Genomic DNA, 21,694 nt, shown 5'->3' on the forward strand with positions numbered 1-21,694 from the left:
TGTTGGTCTTGAAGGGAATGTCTTCCCCATGTTACACTGGTCCATTTTTAGCTATGACCATTAGGAAATTTTGTGTTCTTGGCATTTTAAAAAGAAATGGATGTTGTGTTGGTGAAAGGCATATGACTGAACTACTATGGACTGGAGCAGTGTGTATTCCTTCAGTAGGAAGGCTGCATGCAATGCATACACGGAGTAACTCACACCCACATCCATCTAATGGCCTTGACAATTGTCCTCCCTTTATTCTAGAGGCACTGTGCTGAGAAAGTAAAAGGGTGTCCTGTCTGCCTGGTCCCTTCAGCCTCTCTGCTATACCTCCAGCTGAAGGCCAAACAGATCACAAGCATCAATAATTTCTTTGTGTTGAGGGCAAGCACTTAGACATGGGCTTGACATAAGCAATTAGTTTCACAAAGACAGCTGAACAGCCGTCAAAGGACAATTCTCAATCAGTTTTGACTTTGGTCTCAGTGTGACATGGGACCTGAGAGACAACATGATCCCATCTTCTGCTGACAGCTGTTCTCTGAGGTGACTCTAAACTCTGAGGTAGAGACTGTGACTCTAGTTTGAGTCCCTCTGACTATTTAATAGAGTCCTGAATGCAGCTGAAGGACTGGGCATTGAGCAAGAAGGGCTGGTGGGAGGATGGCAGCGGCTGAGGAGGATCGATGGATCTGCCTTGAAGGGTTGAGTGCATGATTGGCTTATCAATTAATCACTTTTTCTTTCTCTCACTTTCCCCCCTTCCTTTTATTTCTTCTTTGTTTAGGGAGTGTAAGAGCCGAAGATGAGGCCCAGGGTGGAGTGCTACTCTCCAAAGTTTTGGCTGGTGCTGGCAGTCCTCGCGACAACAGGGAGCGGGGCCCATGCCCAGAAAAGCCACCCGAGCATTGGCATTGCAGTCATCCTGGTGGGGACCTCAGACGAAGTGGCCATCAAAGATGCACACGAGAAAGATGACTTCCACCACCTCTCAGTGGTGCCCCGGGTGGAGCTGGTGGCCATGAATGAGACAGATCCCAAGAGCATCATCACCCGCATCTGTGACCTCATGTCAGATCGGAAGATTCAAGGGGTGGTATTTGCTGATGACACAGACCAGGAAGCCATTGCTCAGATCCTGGACTTCATCTCTGCCCAGACCCTCACTCCCATCCTGGGCATTCATGGAGGCTCCTCTATGATCATGGCAGATAAGGTAAATTTGAACTTTCTTCTGTTATAAACCCGCAGATTGAAACTTAAAACAGAGAGAGCTATATGAGTCTGTGATCCTCAGGTGGAGTCTCCTGGGGCCGAAGGGCTGGGGGATTAGAGAGACTCAGATTCAAAGAGAGATTAAAAGAGCTAACTGTGTGTAGCACTGCTGAGAAGAGCCTATTAATCATGTGGAATTATCTGCAACAGAGGAAAAACCAAGGAGGTAAAGGAGCAGATAGAAGAGAGCTGCAAAAGAATGAGCTCTCTTCTTCCTTAAGAAGTGTAAAGAGCCTCTGACAATTCTGATTTTTTTTTTTAGGGTTTTATTTTTGCTAGTGTTTTACCTTGGGAAGTGCCAAGAATACTAGCTTGGGTTTTCCCTGAACGGAGCTGGAGGACATTGTGGCATTTTCAGAGATGCTTAATACAGCTCTTACATCTTAATTGAAAAATAATTGAATCTTTAATAAAGCTATCGTCTCTCAGAAGTGTTCATTAGCTCCTGAAGTTAAATAGGTGTTAGCTAATGCAAATAACTGGTCTGAACCAGTCCAGCTGTTTCCACTTTATTTTATTCCATCATATCACTGACACTTCGCTGTTTTCCCCAACCCAAGCTAGTATTCTTGGCAGTTAACTGCACAAACAGGCCTTCCTGCCGCTGCTTTGGAACACGGCAAGATGCAAAGAGCACCATCTTTGGCCAGCTGGTAACTGTCAGCTTAGGGGAGCATGCATGGTGTACAGCTGGACCTGACAGAAATCTCCTCGGCAGGAGGAGCAGGGGACCCAGAAATTCACGCCTGAGCGTGCATTGGGCCAGGCAGCATGGCTGACAATGGCCTCCAAGCTGCTGTGGGCTGGCTGGAATTTCCAAGAGAAGTGAGCTGCCCTTTTCCCTGCAGGCTTGGTGCAAGAAAGCCCCTTTATTGAGAAGAACCTCTTGACCACACTTTCGTAAAGAAACAATCTGGGGATCAAGCTGACAGTCTTTTCCTTTTGCAGGTCACTCTTCAGCAAATCTGAGAGATTTAACTAGGCAGAATCAGGTGTAATTGAGTGAAGGGGGGGAAAGTAAGCTGGCCAATGTGGCAACTTTTTCTCAGAAAGAGATCTAGTGGACTTCAGAAATCAGGCATTTTCTGTTCTATTTACCTTGTAAGTAACTAATTCAGTGCAGGTTATCATAGGTGAGTAGCTGGGAATAGGTTAATCACAAGATATTTTCTCACTCTTTGACCAACTGTTCAGTTGCCAAATGTATATTTAATATGCAGGTTATTTTCTCAGATCAGTCTTTGAACTAAGGTAGGCATTGAGTAATAGAATCACAGGCATTTCTTTCTCCGTCCTTCAGTAGTTACAGTTGTGATAAAGTCATTATGCCCCATTCTACCCACAATGAGACTTTTCTTTCTTGAGAAGAATTAGGCAACAACTCATTGCTCTCCTGCGTTGCGTGGTTGTCAATGTCTGTGCAAAACAGGTCTAGAGCGTTACTTTCAGTGCTGCATTTCATCCTTATGGTGGCATTTTATATCCTCTTTGAACAAGCATCAGTGTCTCTGTTGCCAGACATCCTAAGCACTGGGAAAAGGTCCTTGCAATTTTGAGCTTGGCAGGCCAAGTTCTGATTTCCGATTCCTGCAGTGCAAATCCAGCACAGCACCATTGCCTATGGTAGGATTAGATCAGATTTACGCCTCTGTAATTCAAAGAGGAATTTGGCCTATTGAACTTGGCAAAGATTTTTCTTTTTACCTCTCTCTCGTCTCTCCTTGGGAAGGTGGCATCTCATGCGGCCACCCTGTGTACTCCACCAGCTTGCTTCTAAAGAGCCTTCTGGCAGGCAGGCAGCCCACAGGGAGCTCAAAGGTGGAAGCCTTATAAATAGAGATCTTTGTTTTATCAAGCTCCCTTTTTCATAGTTTTGCAGGCAGGAGAAGCAGGATACATACAAAGATCTGTGGCTTTAGGAAAGGCCAAGATTTCTTTTCAGCATAAATCGAAAAGGCTGACCTTTAGAGCTTCTGATTCACAGGTGCGTAATCTTTAATGGATAATGTTTGTTTGATGAATTGAATTAAAATATGGTGGAGAGTAAATACATTGATATTCTCCTGAAAATGCTGAAGTCTGACTGGTAAGTCCTTAACAATCTATTTTCCATAGAGGGCCTTGACAGAGGCTTTTCTTTTACTGACCCTTAGTCATGTAGCTCGCAAATGAGTTGTGTGGCTGGGGTTTGATCCTGTAAGCACACATTGCTTCTTTCAGCATCCCTTCAATGCTCACAGCAGTCAGTTGTGATCGAACTCGCTCAGCATTTCACAGGTTCAGACCTGCACTTAGAGTTTTGTTGTGCTCCCTGTGCATTTGCGATCAGTAGCACCAATGCAAACCTAAAGAAGAGTGCAAACTACTGACGCCTTCTCTGGTGGTTAAAGCAAAAACCTCCTCAGTTGAACCACCTTCCCTGGAGGAGCATGAGAAATTCTGTTTAACCTTCAGTGAGGGTTTGCTAAGTGTGTCTGTGAGGAAATTTGGGTCCATGTGTGAAATTAACTTCATAATGTTCTGTAAAGCTGGTGAATTGAGACATGAAACTACAGGCATAAAAGAAAAAAAGAGGATTTCCAGCCTGAATTTATGCCCCCCCCCCCCCCCCCCCGACAGAAACATTGTACAATGTGCACCATAGGCTGCCTTCATCTCAGTTAACATCCATCTGAAAGTTTGCTACCTGCTAGCTGTAGGTCTAGGCATCGCATTGCTACAATCAGTGGGGAAGGAGGCATCACCTGAGGATAGTTCATCCCCATGCACCTTGGGGTGCAATGAAATGTTTGTAGGACAGTCCTGTGTCTCCACACTGATTCCTGAAGAAGGCATCAAGAGCAATTTGGGGTAGAGCCTCAAGTGAAGTGCCACAAATCTTGCCCTAGGTGTAACACAGCAGGTGAAGGTATGCTGCTGAAAATGTAACATCTGGATTTCCTGATTGTTTTGTTCAAATTTGTGCTCTTTAATATTGCATCTGATTAGATTTTGTAGACAATATTTAGACTTTCTGTTTTCCCTGTTTTTCCCCTGTACAATAACTATATAGTCATTTGCATACGTTTTTGCTGTTTCTCTCCTCGGTGCTCATGTCTCTAATCCCACCTGCTTAGCTGTTACAAAGCGTTGCATTTAATGTCTAATTTGGCATCAGAAGAAATTGACCAGATGATGTGTGTACACTGAGATCTGGGTTTAGTTCCAGGAAACTGGTACGGCACAGACACCCTGTGCCGCGCTGGAGGGACCACTTTACTGAGGGAGACTCTCCTCGCCACTGGTTCAGTCCCTTTAGTGTCTGAAATTGCCAGCAGTGATGCCAGGCGTTGGGAGCTGCAGCAGTCACTTTGATAGGGCTGGATGGCTTGGGAGTGATGGCTGAGGGGGTTCAGAAGCCCCTATATTAGCTCCTCTCAGAGAAGCAAGTCCTGCAGTTGTAGGGCAGAGTGTAAGAATGGCCGCACCGTTTTGAGTCCTACAAATGAACGTTTATCTGGTCCTCGTTTTGGTGCTGACACCTCGAAAAGGAATTAGGACCACATGTCCAGAGGACTGCAAAGCACTTGTGACCGGTGACATCTGCTCCCATTCCAGTTTTTAAAATTACTTTTCCTCTCTCCCAAGTTATTTTTAAAAGCAGAAATTCAGTCCTATCACAATGTGGATGTAGTCGGTTGATGAGGATGCTCTGTGTTAGGAGACTGATGATGGGAGGAAACCTTCAAGGCTGCAAATGCAGCTTCAGTTCAGATAAGCACTCAAACCAGTATCTTGTGTTTGCAGACATGAGACTGGAAACCTGTGCTGGGCTTCTCTTCATTATACTTTAAATATTGCCTTCTATTGCTTCTTCCCAGAACTAGGAGGTAAAGGAGCAGTTGCAGAAAAGGAAATAATAACAGTGTAAATTTATATGTATCTTAAAGGAAGAGTAAATTGTTGTTCAGATTTAGGACACTTACTGTGTTGGAAAAGACTTAGATTCATGCCTAAAAAAATGACCACACCATTTGGCTGACTGGTCTGTTTTGTAATGACAGACTTTTTTCTTTTTAATAAGAGGAAAAGTCAACTTGCTGATAATGAAAGTAGAAAAGGTAAGAACAGAAATTGTCTTGGGTTGCCTTATAGCATAGCTGGTGACCATCATTTTTGGCAGAAGTGTCTTTTTGCAGTTTTGCCCGGTTTCATTGCTTTACTAAAGCTGCTTGTCCTGTTCAGCTTTATAGTAACATAATGGTGCACAAGCAGCACCCAGGAAAAGTATTGGAAGAGGAATGTGATTATATTTTCCTTTATCTTTGTGTCCCGTGTTATTTTCTCTGGGACTTGTTCACACAGGGTAGCCATGCTGATGAAACAAAATGATAGGGAAGAATAATCTATGAAATAAGGCTATGCCTATAATAAAATCTATATAAAAGCTGTGTGAAACTAACCTGAAATCTAAAATCCTTGATCCTTTCTGGGCCAGGTTCTCTTTCCTTTTCTTACACAGCATAGAGCTGAATTTTCCACTACTCCTTTTACTACCTTGCATTCCCACCCCCCATTCACACCAAAGCTACAATTTTTCCTCCATCTTGCCAGCCCTGCTTTATAAGTCCTTGTCCCCTTTCTTTTTGTTTTCTGTCAGGTTTCCAAGATACACTCTCTATCTGTTTCAGTGCTGAACTTTGAGGTGATTTTTCCATGCTTGGGCCATGCTGCTTCGGCAATGGTGGTATTTGGCATTTCAGTGGGGAGCAAGCATGTTGAAACTTGGTCAATGGGTGTAAAGCACCAGAGAAGGGATCCAGCTATAGGTCAGAGTGTAGCAAAATGATGCTGCAGGTAGAGGGAAGCCAAAACTAGTTGGATAAGCTGAGCACCTAGATATATGCTGAAAACCAGGACAAAGTCAAAGACACTGGGACAGTGCTGCTAAAAGCAGAACATCTGTAATTAAAAGGAAAACACTTTCACTCTCAGGTTTCTAAAGGTTAAATAATAGAGATGCATGGGGAATGCAAACCTCGTTTTTCAGATGGAAATTTGATTCATTTCCATTAAGGATGACATCAGAAATTTTTAGAGCCTTTGTGTGAAAAATTCAGTAAAAAACAAAAGGAAAAAAAAGTTCCTTTTGAATGGTTATATAAAAGGAAGTGAAATAAATTCCAAACAAAATGATGCTTAGAAGGGAAGAAAGATGCATTTTGATCTGCAAATGTTGAAAGAGTACGATTCAGTGTTGTTAGAAGACTTATATCCCTTTTTTCCCCTCCAAAATGATGTGCAGTTGATGTAATTTCACAAGGCATTTTCATTTCTCTGAAAATGCATTTGATGATAGTAATAGCTTAAATGTTTCTTAGACTAATCTCGTGATTAGCAAAGATGAGTTTGATCTTAAAATAAATAAATAAAAATCAGCAGTTCCCCTTCAAGCTTTTAGTATTTTTATTCAGGACACGATTAATCTACTTCTTTTGTTTTTGGTACTTTGTTTCCTCTTGCTGCCAAATGAAAGCTCTGTGTAGCTCACAAATAATGAACTAAATTTCATGTGTCCTCAAACTATAAGTCTGCTGTAAAAATTGGGGAGGGAGAAAAAAGGTAGGTCACAGATATAGAGAATAAAATCCTGTATTGTATGTCAATGTTGCTTTTCTCTTGAATATACACATGTAATCATAGGCCAGGTGGATCAGTAATTTATGTTTCTGTGTGTGTGGAATCCACCCATATAAAAATATTTTCTTTTGTATAAAGAAATATAGGTAGCATTTTTCTGTGGAGCTTAATTAATATCTCAAACTTTCCCTAGAACATTTTTTATTACTTTACAAATAAATTGCAGCATTAAAAAATCCCACAGATATTAGGAAACCTGGAAATGAACTGTTAAGAGCTTTAGCCTCTCCCCAGGGCCATTAAATCCTTCAATGTTAACTCTCACTTCCTAAACAAGAGCTCAAGTACTCTTGTTAATATTATTTCAATGGAAAAAAACAAAAAGACCTTTCAAAGAAATGTATTGTTTCTTTTACTAAATATCATAGTACAACAGCATGTTTTCTAAATTTTTCAAGCTTCCCTCTACCTTCTCTCCTACATGCTTCAAATGGGAATGCCGTTTGAAGACTTTCACTTCTTTGAGGAGTAGTGTTCTTGAGAGTCACAAGAGAACAGCATGGAGCTTATTTTTTTTTATTTTTTAGAAAAAATCAACAAAGCCCCCTTTTATTTGTATGAATGTATTAGGTACGTATTTAGGGTAAACATAGCTTTCCCCCAGATATTCCTGTAATTTTTTCCTAATCATTTCTATTTGATGCACTTCATATCTGCCGTGAGCCTTGAACACCTGGAGCCTGAAGGCACCATCTTTGCTTGAATGGCACAAGGCTGGGGAGGGGGAAATCTGGAGGGACCCCAGTGAGGCTCATGCCCTGCCAAATGGCCATGTGGAGCTTTTGAGCAGTGGCAGTGCTGGGACAGGAGTAGGATGCTGAATGTGAAGGAGCTTACAGGGGGGAGTCAATTCCTTCCCTTGGCAGAAGTTGTCCCAGACGATGTACATGAAGCAAACCTGAAGTATGATTCCTTTACATCAGACTTTTGTAGCTATTTATAAGCTGTTTTATTCTGGGTCATATAATTCTTCTTCCAGGAGTACTCAGTGTTAGTTTTCTCCTATTGTTATAGTGATGTTTTCTTTTGAGTGTCAGAAGACCTTTCCTTGCCTAGCTCTGCATGCAACCCCTGCAACCTGCCTGGGGGAAAGAGAAGCTGTTAACTTTTTTCCTACTAATGTTTAAATGAGGTGTTGTCATTGTCTACATGGAAATAGAAGTACTGAAATATCTGTGAGGAAAATGTTGTTTCCCACCCAGCTTGGTCCTGGCAAGTAATAGGGCTTTTGTGGAAAAGTTCGTTCTTACTAGATTTCTAACCATGACTTTCATGCTGCTGGTGTTTGGGTAGATGTCCAAATCCATGAGCACCTGTCCATAGAAAATCTGGGAGCTTGATGAGATCTTGACTCATCATTATTTGTAATTATTATTACTCTTTCTTCAAAACAGACAAACTAAACAAACAAAAAACCAACAGAAAACACCAAAAACAAACAAAACCACAAAAACCCCAAAGAACACAAAAGTATTAAATCAATTCGTGCCATCCCCAGCTGGACAAGGAGATTAGTTTCTTCATTCTGGATCAGTTAGTCCTTTATTACAACCCCAAGCAGTTACTTGTCTCACAAAATCTAAATTAATTACACTCAAATAGTCCCTACCCTAAACTGGCCTCAAAATGAAATTGAAAACATGGAGTGTGAAATTGCCCAATGCTGCTGCTTTAGATCCGTGTATCATTCCCCTGTAACCGCGGGACAGGGAGAAACAATTCTTTTCAGGGAATCTCTTCTCTTTGCCTTTTATTTGCTTCATTAACCAAGTTTAGAGGGGATGGATTATGAAGGAAGTTAAGGGAATTAAATATACACTGGCTGGGGAAAAAAACAGTACAGAAAATATTATTTTAGTCTGTGAGCCTGTTAAGGGTCTGGAGGGACTATGTATGAAGAAAGACTGGAACAGCTATACGTGTATGTTGTAGATAGGCTGAACAATGAGTCAGGGTGTGATTTATATATGCTGTGAACAGAGAGAGACTAAAATTAGAGAAAATTATACTTAGGTAGTTGCCAAAAGGAGAGACAGGATGAATTGAGAAAAGATATCATTTGTATGTGTATCGAGAAGAAAGTTCAGACACTGAGTTTTATTAGGATGTGCTGTAGTCTCCTTGTGGAAGAGTGTGGAAAGCACATTGCTTCAGCTTTTTTCAACCAGGTTTTCAGCCAGGACTGAACAAAGTGCTAGAGAATGTGTTATATGGCTGGAGAGGTGGTGGAGAAAGAAGGCGGCAAAGATCAGTTACAGGAAAACTTCTTATGAATCTAGGATCATGGGGTGTAGGGAAGAAAAAGAAGACTATATTAAATAAAGTTCTGAAGGTGATTGGAAAAAATATACCCCAAATACTCTATTGAGGTACTTTTTTTCTGTGCTTTGGTAATAGCTTCTAGCTGTGTATCTATGAGGTTCCTGATAATAAGTGTATGTTTCGGGGGAAGGAGGAATGAAGGAGGTAGAGAGTCTAAAGGCAAGCAGGAAAAAAAACAAACACAAAACAAAAGAACACACGATGAGGAGGGGTGATCTAAGGGGTTCATTGTGGCCAGCAGAATCAAGTCCTGTAAACCAGAGTGCTCATTGCAGCTCTGCTCTAAAACAGCCTTCTACATGACTTTAAGACAGCTACTCAACTTCTGTCTACATTAATTTGCCCTTTGTAAGAAGACAATAATGATGTTTTTGTAAAGTACTTTGAGCTGTACAAAAGCTAAAGGCTACCTAATTGCCAGGGAGCAATTAATGAATTTTTCTAGCTGAAGTAAATACAATGCTTGATATGAAAATCTGGACTCCAGGAGGAGAAGCTGTAACCCCCATTAGAGGTGGCTGAATAGCTGCAGCATGCAGGAAAGCTTATTGTATGCAGGGCTGATAGCACTGTCTATTGTAAGCTTGCCCAGCATTCCCTATTATAAGATCCTCTTGGGGGTTGCCTGTAACTTTGCCAGACGATGAGTGTTTGAGCAAAGTTTCCTATGCCAGGTGTATGCCTCAAGCTGATTGATTTATTTCTCTATTTATTTGGAGAATAAAACAGCTCTCTTAAAAATGTGGCAAGGAAGATACGTGACTTGTTCATGTTGAAAATGTTAGTGTGTTTTCCTACAGCAATTCTGCCTGGCCATCGCTGGCCTCTAGAGCAAGGGCTGAAGTCTGGAGATGTCTTGCAGGGAAGGACTTTTAATCAAAATGTGCGTTTGCTGCCACATGGCATAGGTTGCTCCAAGTTTGGCTTTGGTATAAGCCATGAGAAATTGCGTATATGCAGCAGTCTTTTTAGATGTTTGCTACAAATCTCTTGAAGAGATCTTGTCCTTTGAAGCTGTGCTTCAAAACTGCATGTGGACTGGGGGCTGCACAGGCCTTGCTGGGGCTGGAGGTGGGTGGAACTGGCTCTCCTGTGAGATCTTATCAGGATCCACCCAGGAGAAACTGTGTGCAGCAGAGAAAAAGACAAGTGTGTGAAGGACCTCTGTGGGTGAGTAGTTTAGGACCAGAAACCTGATGTAAGGAAGGGAGCAAGGGAAGTCTCTGCAGGGATGTGGGGCATGCTGGCATCAATGCTCCCCTGGGGAAAGGCTAGCGGGTCTCCCAGTGCATGCACAGGGTATGCTCGGCCTGGTGCCCCTTTGCCAGCATGAGGCCCCCACGGCCTGCCAGCACCCTGGCTCGGGGCCAGTGCAGCGCTTTGTCAGCTTGCTTTGCTGCTTGCTTCCAGCAAGGCAGGGCCCTGCCTGTGCTCCCCAGCTCGCTGGGGAAGCGTGACGGTGAGGGCTGAGGAGCCCCGTGGCCGCAGGGCTGGACAGTGTGTCCTCCGGGCTGGCAGCCTGCTGGGGCCTGCAGTGCCGCGCCTGCCCCCTTCCTCTCCCCTCCCTTTTCCTCCTTCCCTTTCTGTCACCCGCTCCTGTCTGTCACTCTACCCATTTCTTAATTACTGTTTGCGCTGTGCTTTGAAAATGCAAAGTATAGTATAAATGTTAAGTGTTTTTATTATTGTTATTATTTCTGCTTTTTCATTTTCATTTGCATCCCTCACCCTCTATTCTCTTGGTATTGTGGCTTCTAGAGAGAATGTGTGGGCCTACATTATTTATAACTGTGTGAGAGTAATTACAGAAATGATTTAATTACTCAGTTAATACTGTTCTTCACATCACCAGCTTGACAGGCTGGTGATCCTCTCACCACAGCCGAGCATGCAGTCTGGTGGTGCCTGCACCACGTCACAGACCAGTGGGTAAGAGGAGGCAAAGCTTGGGGAAAGCCTTGCATGATGCCTGTTGCTTCCCTCCAGCCAAGGGCTAAGGCTGCCGAGCCTCTGTGGGCCTTGCTGGGGTGATTCCTGTTGCCACCTCAGTTAGGGGCGGCCCATGGGGATGTGAGCACCTGGCTATGGTGATCACTTGTGTGAGGGTTCGTGGTGCCCGTCTGATGGGGATTCATGCTTAGCAGGCTGGCCGTGTGTCTGCACCTTGATTGAAAGGGGCTAGTGAAGGGTTGGGAATTGAGGAAAGATGTTATGAACTTGCTCTAAGCCTTTTCACCTGTCCTAATGACGCATATAATTCTATCCCAGCTAATCTAAGAGGGAATCCCGCAGTGAGTTCAGTACCCATTGTGTATGTGTCTAACATTCTTTCCAACATGAACCCGCTTGAGATGAAGTTTCAATATTATGTGTGCTACATTAACCACATTTTTCCATTTATTAGAAGTCAGTGATCTGGGAGGTATTTATTGACGTAACTTTTGTTTGAGCCTGCCAAATCATGGGGTTCACACACTCTGTATGGTCCTGAGTGCAAGGTAAGATCACTATAGCCGGAAATGTTCTTACATGCAAGCTGCTGTGTAATTCTGAACCTATTGAAATAAATGATTTTTCTCTCTGAATGGAATGGCCTCCTCCCGCTGAGATTCACTCCATTGGAAATATGGTGGTTTCCATCACTTTCAGTTCAGAAAGGCTTGTCGGGAGCAGGGAATCTCCTGTCACTGGTGCAGTATGGACAGCAGTTGGGAGAGGGGAGTGTGTGTGTCCTTTCAGGGGAACACACTTGAGCTGATGGTTAACAATACCTTGTAGTTATCTACTCAAGGCAGTAAAAAAACAACAACAACCAAACAACAAAAAAAACCCACAACAAACCTGCACCTAGCAGAGCACAGAAGAAATGTAAGGAAGATGATCCTATTATAAAGGTATTGTAGATAAAAAAACAAAACAAACAAACAAAAAAAAACACAAAGGGGGGGGGGTCAATGGATTCTTAACAATGGAGATAGTCGCTCAGAGAGGAGAGAGAGATTCTTGTGGGATAACGGTGTATTTGCCAGATAACGGCGGGGGAGAGAATCTCTGAAGTGTCTGCTTTCCTGTTTCTTGAAGTTGCCTAGCTCCATTTGGGCTCCTTCACGGCCTGGGCTCTGGGCCAGGCTCAGCCTGTTCCTCAGCGCAGCAGCGCTGGGTGGGCGGCAGGGAGGTTGGGGAACAGGTGGCATTAGGGCTGGTGGAGTGGAGAGCCTTTTCCATGCAGTACTGTGTGCCAAGATGCCAGGCACAGGACACCTGGTATCTGGATGGGCTCTGCCCGCCTCCAAGGAGCAATGGAAATCGAAGATGTAGGCTAAAGTCTTTTGAGCGTGAACAGTGTCTCTAGGTGCTTTTTTTTTTTTTGGCATCCAACATGAGGCAGGTTAAGGCAGCCCAAATTTGAAAAAAAGCTGAGCATCTCTACCTTCTGGAAGTTGGCTATTTCATGTTGTATCTTCTGATTGACACCCAGAGTCCCTCATCACTTTTGAGAATCTGTGCTAGAGGCTTTTCTTTATTTTTTTCCTATATCTGGTACACATAAAAGTGAATTTTATGACCCGACACTGGAATAGGTTGTTGAGAAGACGGAGTGAGTGGAAGGATGATGGAACAAATAGTTTTGTCAGTTCCCAAATGAATGAATCCTGTTTTCAGTGGATACATGTCTCATGGTTAATTGATTCTTTGACTGAATTATATGCTGAGACTCTAATGTGAGCTCATCCTTTAGTAGACACCAGAGAATCCACAGAGGAGATAACTTGAGCAGTGAAGAGATTTCAGAAGAGCTGAGCTCAGCCTTTACACAAAGGTGAGGACTGGAGGCATTGAAAGGACCTAATTTCTCCACCCACTACCCTGTCTCAACCAGGATATGTCCAGTCCAAAGGAGTTGGTGTGCCCATAGAAACTTCAGTTTTTCCAGGAGTTGACTACACCTCCTCCCTACAGGAATCTCATTCCTCCCAGGTCCTCTATTGCTTTTTTCCCCCAGTTTACTCTGTGTATTTTATGGCTGTCTGGGAAGAAGGGAGAGGTACTGTGGTGCCCCCAAGGACTGCGTGTATAGGGATTGCCCACTACAGACATGTTGCCTGGCCAAGATGAAATTTATCCGATTGCCTAGTGAGCCATAGCGTGTGCCTGTGAGTGGAAGAATCATACGTACTGCTGTGTGGCCAGACAAAGGCTTTGGGACTGCGTGCAGTTGGAGGCTCTATTTTGTACAGGACTGTAAGAATTTAATTCTCCTTGAGTCCTCTGCCCCTTTGTCAAATCAGGTGGAAATTTGCCAGCAGGTTCAAGAGTTGCTGGGAAGTCTGACTCATGTACACACGAACACATGTACCAGGTTTGCAAAAGCTTCATTTCCTCGCAAAAACGAGCTAAAAACACACTCAGAAGGTGAGCAAAGCCCTGCGTTGGAGTGTCTGATGAGCTGTGATTTCTGCACAAGTGACCCATGCGCAGCGTGTCCCAAACACGCTTGCAGCATGCTTACCCTTGCTGCCACACGCTCGCAGGGTGACTCACTGTGATTCACCCGGCGCTGTCCTGCTCTGCGATTCGCATAGGCGAGCATGCAATGCGAGCTGCGCTGTCTCTCGGGGTTGGATGTTCGGTTCACACTTGTGCACAGCGCACATGTATGCGCTTTGTGACTCATGCTAACATGCCGTGGTGGCTTGGATCACAGAAGCAAATGAGACATAATCATGAGCAGACACTTGTTCAGTGTCTCATGCTCCTATCGGTTAGATTTTGAAGGAGAACATGGCACGAGGCTTGAAGATTTTAATATTTCTATCCTGAAACAGACCTCTTGAGAAAAGAAATTAGCTTGATGACAGCAGCAGTAATTGGATTATTCCGTTAGTATTCTCCGTGGAAGAGGAAGTTGCGTGACTTTAACTATATTTTCAATGCAGAGACTTAAAAATTGCACTTAAAATGTGAATTACGCCTTACTTTCTTTTCATAACTCACAAGCAGACATCTGTTTTCTGCCCCACTTTCTTTCTGCACACCTTCTGCCTTTGGTCTGCCTGAGCTTTCTGTATAGCCTTATTCTTTGTAAGGCTACAGCAAACTGTGGTGATTTGCATACCTCAAATGGCGCTGAAGGAGATCAAGGCATGGTCTAGCCAGTAGGTGGGCTGAGGAGGTGCCAACCTGAAGGTGAAAACAAGGGATTTATGTATCCCTTGATCTAGAGGAGGGGATTTGCTTAAAGGCCTGGACACCTAGGGGAGGTAGAGACAGGAAGGTCTGGAAAGAGTAACGTGAAGAAATGCGGGGTAGGGAGGTGCTGAGCAAACATTGAGCAGATCTCTGAGCACTGAGTCCTCTTTTGCTCTATGGGCTAATCTCCTGCAGCTGCAATATCAACGCTAAAATAATTTGTAATGGGACTGACAAAGTTTTGGAATATGTGCACACCTGCAGTAGACAGTACTGCTGAGGTGGAAGGAGATGGGGAGGAACTGGACAGATGGTAATGAGCCAGCCTTCTATTTCTGCTAGTTCTGGTCATTTACAGGCTTCCTATACGCTCATGGCCTCCCTCTCTTTTATTTTAAAAATCTCTGATTATATTTTGATAAACTTTCTGTTTATTTGGAATCTGCCAGGTGAGTTTTGCTGGGCTTTGGGCACATCCAAATGTTTGATACAGCCATTACCTGGTCAGAGATATCTTTTTTTTTTTTTGTTATTCAGTTGTTTCCTTAATTTAGATTTAATAAGTCACTTTGTGCTCCATTAATTAGGCCATCATGCAAAATGTTTAATGCCAAAGCATGCTTGCTTGCAGATGGTGGAACAGCTTCATATAGCGAATGGCTGGAGACCTCACCAGGCTGTGCTGCTCCTCATGCCCACGGTCCATTGTCCCCCAATGAGCCATGGTGCCATTAACCTTCTCTGTCTCCGTGTCCTGGTGTGAATCCACAGGGCTCATCTTCACCATGGCTTCTAAGACCCTTTTTCTCTGTCCAATCCTCCTGCCCTTGCTGCAGCTCCCTTGGAAGATTTTATGTACATGCGTGGGTTTTACGTTTCATCTCCTTAATTGTTATAAACTGAAGCTGTGGCTGTCAGCTTTCTCAACAAAGGCAAAATGGACTGGCAAAAGCATGCTGTGATACTGGCCACTGGAGGAGGAGGAGGTTGTGAGCAGTATTTGTCTCCTGCTGTGCTGAGGGCTGCAATTCTGCCCAACAGTGTCACTCACTGGTCACTATGCTAGTCCAATAGTGTGTTGCTGTATGGCTTGAGATATGCCTGTAATAATACTCAGTAATATACAATACAAGCTGTTGGGAAGTATTTGGTGCTTTCAGAGTGCCAGCAACCAGCCAGCAGCTCCTGCCGTGTGCTGCTATAAAACACACAAATCTCTCAAATCATACGTTGATGGCTTTTTTTTTTGGTTGGTGGTAGAGGAGTGAGTTACTTTTTCAGTTTCCCTATCTCCTGCTCCAGTCTAGACTTCAGTACTTGGAAAAGGATTTTCTCAATTGGCATGTTAGGGTTTCTGTGGCCAGAGAAAAGTGTTTTTATATAGGAAGGGGTAACAGTGTGGGGAACATGTGTAGCTGTGTTGCTGTGTAACTGAGTCCATGTGGAAGCATGTCCTCTCCTCCTCCATGCTGCATGCATCCTTGCTATCAAGGAATCCTTTTGGCCAAATGTTTTGCTTTCATTTGATGAATAAATTGGATATGGAAATGAGCTGACATGAGTAGATTAGACACTTACGAGGTGATAGGGATCTTGTTGTGACAATCAGTTTACCTTTTTGCACTTACGAACCTGTAGGCTATGGTCTTCTGGGAACATATCCCCCAGGACTTGCTCCTTCAGTTATAATTTGTGAATCTCCAGAGGATAAAGCTATTTTATGGTACTCCTTCCTTGCTGTTTGCCTTGCCTTCCTCTTCTTTGTAGTGATCCACCTCCATGTGCTAGCAACCTTTGAAGGATAGCCCCTGCAAAATTAGCGTGTCTTCTCATGGGGCTGAGAAAAGGTATTGGAACTGTGTCTGGGATACAAAAAGGATGGAGGAGACCTACTGAATGGAGATGTTTGACAAGGGTCAGCGTTGTGGAGGGGGAGGGCTTGGGGTACCCCAAGGGTGAGGGTGGAAAGAGGCAAGGGTGCTGGGGAGAGGAAGTGTGATGGGATGTTCAGTCCTTCATAGAATAAAGTGGGCAGAAAGGCCTCAGGGCAAGATCGGATAATTAATTAACAACCTCCGGGGTGCATCTGCCTCTCTCAGGCAGCAATATGTGCATTGTGTGACCTCAAGTGAGCGCAATTCTTCCACCGCTTCCCCCTGGTCAGTCGGGCTCAGCAGCCCTCACCTCTCTTGCAAACAATCCTGTATGTGCTTTGCAGGGCCCTGGACCAGAGGACCGGAGGCTGGCCCAGGCTTTTTCCCGTGTCACCCAGGAGGCAGGATCTGGCCCTGCCGCTGGTGCATGCCAGGCTGCGGGGGGAAGGCAGTGCAGCGAGGGAGGGGGAATGTGTTCTTCAAGCGCACCAAGATGTGTCTGCACCTAAGGGCAGGGGAGAGAAATACAACTTAAGCCTCATAAGGTTCACGTTCCTTGTCAGAAAGTCCTAAGACAAAACCTCTTTGCTACCAAATACATTCCAGCCCACAGCCCCGTTATCTTTTATCTTTTCTTTTTTTTCCTCTTAACGGTTGAACCGTTTAACGCCACATACGAAGTCAGATCTGGCCGCTGAGGGGCGATTCTGGGTTGCCATGGCAATGAGGCCTGTCTCTCCAAATTAGGACATTTTTCTGCTGCCTTTTCCTTGCGAGGCTTTCTCTCATCTCTTTCTCCCCCTCTTCCTTGATGTCTGAAGTGCTGAGAGCTGCCTCCTCTCCCGCACGCTCCGTGAAAGGGATCAGACTTTGCCTGTCTGAATTAATTCCTCTGAAGCCCGTGCCAACTTTGCATGTGCCGGCTCTGTGAGGGGGAGCTTTGAGCTCCCCAACAAAAGCGTGGCAGGACGGGGGCGAGGAGGGGCGTAGAGGCAGGGAGGTTAGCGGGGGAAGGCAGCGTGTGGCTGTGGGGTGCTAATTGCCTTCTCCTGCGCCATCACCTCATTTCTCCACCCGTGCTGCCAGGGCTGGGCGCTCGGCTGAGTTTAGCTTAAGATATATTTTAGGACTGGAAAAGCTAGCAGAGTAAAACCTGGGGAGGGTGTAAATGTGCTGGCATGTCTTGAAATCTACTGGGCGGCCTTAGCTTCCCAGGGTCTGATCCGTTATGGCGCAAGCACTTGCAATGACACCGTAGGAGTCATCCATCTCTTAGGGGCATTGTGACACAGGGCCTCGTCCCTTACATGGGCTGAGCTGCGCCTGGTACGTGTCTGCACTGAAGCAGTCAAGTGCCTTTACACCACTTCTGCACCTGCATATTCCCCTTGCTGGCTTGGGATTTGGCGTGAGTCAGACCCAGCTCAATTAATTCTGGCTGCCGAGAGATTCCCAAGGCCCCCGTGGCAGCTGGGATTAGTCTGACACAGGGCAGCCCCCAGCCAGACTGCCTTCTCTGGGCTACACCTCCGACCGAGGGAGTAGGCAGAGAAAGGAGCTGGCATAGGCAGTGCTGGAAACTTGCAGAAATGGAGGCATGCCCGTGGTGGGCAGCTCGGGGTGGCTGAGTGTTGTCATGGACTGATGCATGGCAGAGCAGTACAGTCCAGCATTTTCTAACCACCAAGGCACAAATGAAAAGGTAATGGGATGAGGTTTCCTTGCTTCTATTTTCCCCTGGCCAAATGTGCTACTACCCCAAGACCTTTTTTTTTTTTTTTTTAACCTTGTAGAATATTTTGGGACTTCCATGTATAGCCATGAGCAGGAAATCAGGGGAGAGCAAAATTAGCAGATTGTTAATGTTTGGAATTGAGATGAAGGTGTAAATTTTGGTTGAGAAGACAACTGGTCTCAAAGCCTGTTCCAGCCTGGCCATGCTTTAGCATCGCTGTTTTTCATAAAAGATGCTCTGGAGCTGGGGGCAGTTGGCTGTGAAGTGAAGAGCATAGCAGAGTGATGTGCCATGGCTGAACTCCTTGGGCTCAGTCCCGTGTGCTCTGCACCTTTGGCTGCTGTGGGATGGCAGTAGTGTAACGCTGGACTGATGGTATGATCAGACATACATCTGTTCTCCAGGAAGCAAAAAGTCTTGATTCTCTTTAATGATGCAACATTTAAATAAAATGAAGCAGGTGGACTTATGAATTGGTCTGAGCCATAACCACAGGGACACCACCTTATTGTCCAAGTATACTTAAACTTGTCCAAACTTCAGTAAATATTAATTTCAAAATTTTTTTATAATGATATATGAACAGGTTTAGATCAAAGACTGATTATCCCAGTATTCTCTATCCAACAGATAGAGGATCAAGTAGTGATACTTCCTCAGAATATTCTTTAAGCATCCAGTGGGTTATGGTTTTGGACTTTTTAAGCTAGAAAGTGCTTCTTTGTATTTAGTAGTCCTGGATGTTTTTTTCTTCCAGATATTTACCTGCATGCAAGTTCCTGGTATTTGTGAACCCATGTAAATTTTTAGCATCCAAGAGACAAGCTGTTCCACCACTTAACTGCTCATGGGGTGAAGAAGTACCTTGTTGGAAACTTGCTGCTTGACATTCTTGTTTGATATCTCCTCATTGTTTTACTGGAAAAAGCAGCTAACAGTTATACCCTTTCACCTTTGTTAACCAGCTCCTGATTTTAGAGGTCCCTAACATGTTCCCCACTAATTGACACTTTTCTGCAGGAGAATTGTAACTTATTTAGTTGACTCTCAGGAAGACCTTTCCAGTTGTCATCCATCCTCATGCTTTTATTTTTCTGGCTCTTCTGCATCACTTTGGGGAAGGAATTCAACATGAGACTTTTCAGGAGGAAAAAAAGACCTGTAGACCATAGACCATGGGTGTGTTAATTGCAGTGGCTACCTGAGCTGGTCCTGACACAGATACAGCATGCCCAGTTCTGTCCTGAGGGACTGGTTTTTGGCTCTGCCCTCTGAGCTCCTGCTGCTGAGCAGATGATGGTCAGAGCTTGCAGCACATGTCCTGTGAAGAGAGGCTGATGGACCTGGGTGAGAGGTGTAGGTGCCTATTACTATCTGAGGGGCAGTTATAGAAACAATGGAGTCAAACTGTTTGGCAGTGCCAGACAGTGTAATGAGAGGCAAAGATGGCTCCTTAGACATCATGGAAAAAACAAACAAACAAAACCCTAAGAGGGTAGTGCTGAGCTGGAACAAGGGGCCAGAGTTCAGCCACAGCTGATCAAATCTACTGTTGGTGATGGTCCCACTGTAAGGGGACTGTTTGAGGCATGTCCAGCTAATATTTCTGTGATGCCATGAAGGTTCAGAAGTGATACGTGACTCTGAGATGCAGAAGCTTTCTAGAATTGTCCTTACGGTACAGAGACTCTTTATCGCTCTCTTTCCCTGCACGCTCAGTTTATATTGGCATTGATCTCCTCAGCTTTAGTCCATTCCTGCTTCCATCTAGCAAGCACACTGCAGGCCTCTGAGGAGCTAATACACAGATCATGCTTTTGGGCTGCGATGCTGAACAGGCGAGTATTTAGCAGTCCTGGCCCAGGAACAGATCCTGCATCCCAGGGAAGCTGCCGTGTGCTGCATTGCTGCTGTGGATGGGCCCTGATGTCTCCGGCAGCCTCCTGTCCAGCTGAACCAGGATACTGAAGCAGAGAGCAAGGCATGGGGCATAGCTTGGAGCAGTTGTAGTTTGCCGAGCAGAGCAGCAGCTGGGTCACAGGGGGGAATGCAGCAGAGGTCTTGTAAGGAACCACTGACGCCTGATTCACTGATGCCTGTGAGAGGGAAACGCCAATTAAAACAACAATTAAAAAGAACAAAGCAAAGCTCCAAAGACTTCCTGTAATTGCAACAGATGTAGCTGAAGCTTCCTCAGGTGATGAGCAGGTTTTGGTGGTGCAAGCTGGAAAGGTGGCAGAAAACTCAGATTTGCTGGGATGTGGACTTGGGATGCATTCCAAATGCCAACTTTGCCTCCTAAATTTTCAGTATTTTCTTCTTCCAGTTGTTACTGAGATTCTGACATTTGTCTTTCTTGTAATGCTATTATTCCAGCTGCTTGCCCTGTCTGGTATGCAGAGAGAGCTTCAGCAGTTATAACGTTCAGGTTTTAAAGGCTGAATTTCTTGCCACCTTACTGTGTATACCCTGACTCTAACTGTTTCTGGTCCCAACGTCTTCATTGTTGTGCTGCTCTTGTATCTTTGTGTCTTAAAGAACATCAGGATTGAAAACAAATGGGGAAAGGGAAAAAGTATTCACACTTAACAAAGCAACAGTGGTGTGTGTCTGAGTTTGTGTCTGCGTCTAGAAGAGGTTACTGTGAAAAGAATTTGTTCTGAAATGCAAAATGGAGGGGATTTCAACATTAATACTGCATTATATGTGTAAGTGGCATTATTAAAGGCTTCTGATTATTTCAGAGAAAATAATTAGAAAACTTTGGGCCAACTTATGTAAATCAAACCAAGGGAATGAGCTGAAGGCAAGAATGAATAATTATTCCCTTGTCTTCTATTGCATCCCTGCCTTCATTCCTACTGCATCCTTCCCCCAAGTCTAGAACAAACAAATAGCCCAAGAACAAAACAAGACCACGTAGTGCTCTGAGCATCGTCTGGAAGAAGGAACCAAAATGTTCAGAGTTCTCTTCCTGAATGGCTGAGAACTAAGGGAAAAGCAACATGAAGAAACTCTCAGGCCTCCCCAGAAGTGCAAAGAATTTAAATCAGTGCTTGTAAAATGCAATGATGAATAAGACAGGTAGGTAAAATTCTTGCATGTAATACCCAAGTACTTGAAGTTGGTGCCAGAAGGGAACATTTTCACCCCCTTGCTTTCCTTGAGAAACAATTCCCTTTAAATTGGATTGAAAAATGCAGGATGACTCTTTATGTGTGGATTACTGCTACAGGATGACTGCCAAAACAGTCAACTACAGTGAACAAAATAGGTAATATAATTATTGCTGCGATTTCAGATCACAGAGAAAGAACTGTAGCAGCCTCTAGGAAAAACAGAGACTTAGCATTTGAAGGAAACAAAATTTTAATTTTCCTAGCCACAGAGTCCCACAGGAGAGAGCTCATGGGGCTGAGGAGAGCTTTCAGGAAAAGATGAAGTTGAGACTGCAATCCAGCGTGCGAGTGCAATGTGCACACGTTTCTGTGCGGCAGAAAACGTACAGGGACGGCGCACTTGGATTCTGCGTGTTGATAATGCGCGTCTCTGGCTCCCTGGCAGATCCTTATGGACTTCAGGGAGGCTCTTCACAGATATGGCAGAAACCGCTCTGCAGTCAGTAGTGGGA

At 44.4% G+C, this 21,694-nt stretch overlaps 1 protein-coding gene across 1 annotated transcript in view; it reads left to right on the forward strand.

Moving 5' to 3' along the window:
- The window catches only part of GRIN2B (glutamate ionotropic receptor NMDA type subunit 2B), a 199,370-nt gene that overhangs the window by 33,641 nt on the left and 144,035 nt on the right, over positions 1 to 21,694 (forward strand). Inside the window, exon 2 of the mRNA XM_083844055.1 lies at positions 776 to 1,204. Coding sequence (XP_083700181.1) covers positions 794 to 1,204 — 411 coding nt within the window. The 5' untranslated portion in view covers positions 776 to 793. The remainder of the gene's footprint in view (positions 1 to 775; positions 1,205 to 21,694) is intronic.

This window comes from Anser anser (assembly GCF_964211835.1).
Source record: "Anser anser genome assembly, chromosome: 1".
NCBI classification, from domain to species: domain Eukaryota; kingdom Metazoa; phylum Chordata; class Aves; order Anseriformes; family Anatidae; genus Anser; species Anser anser.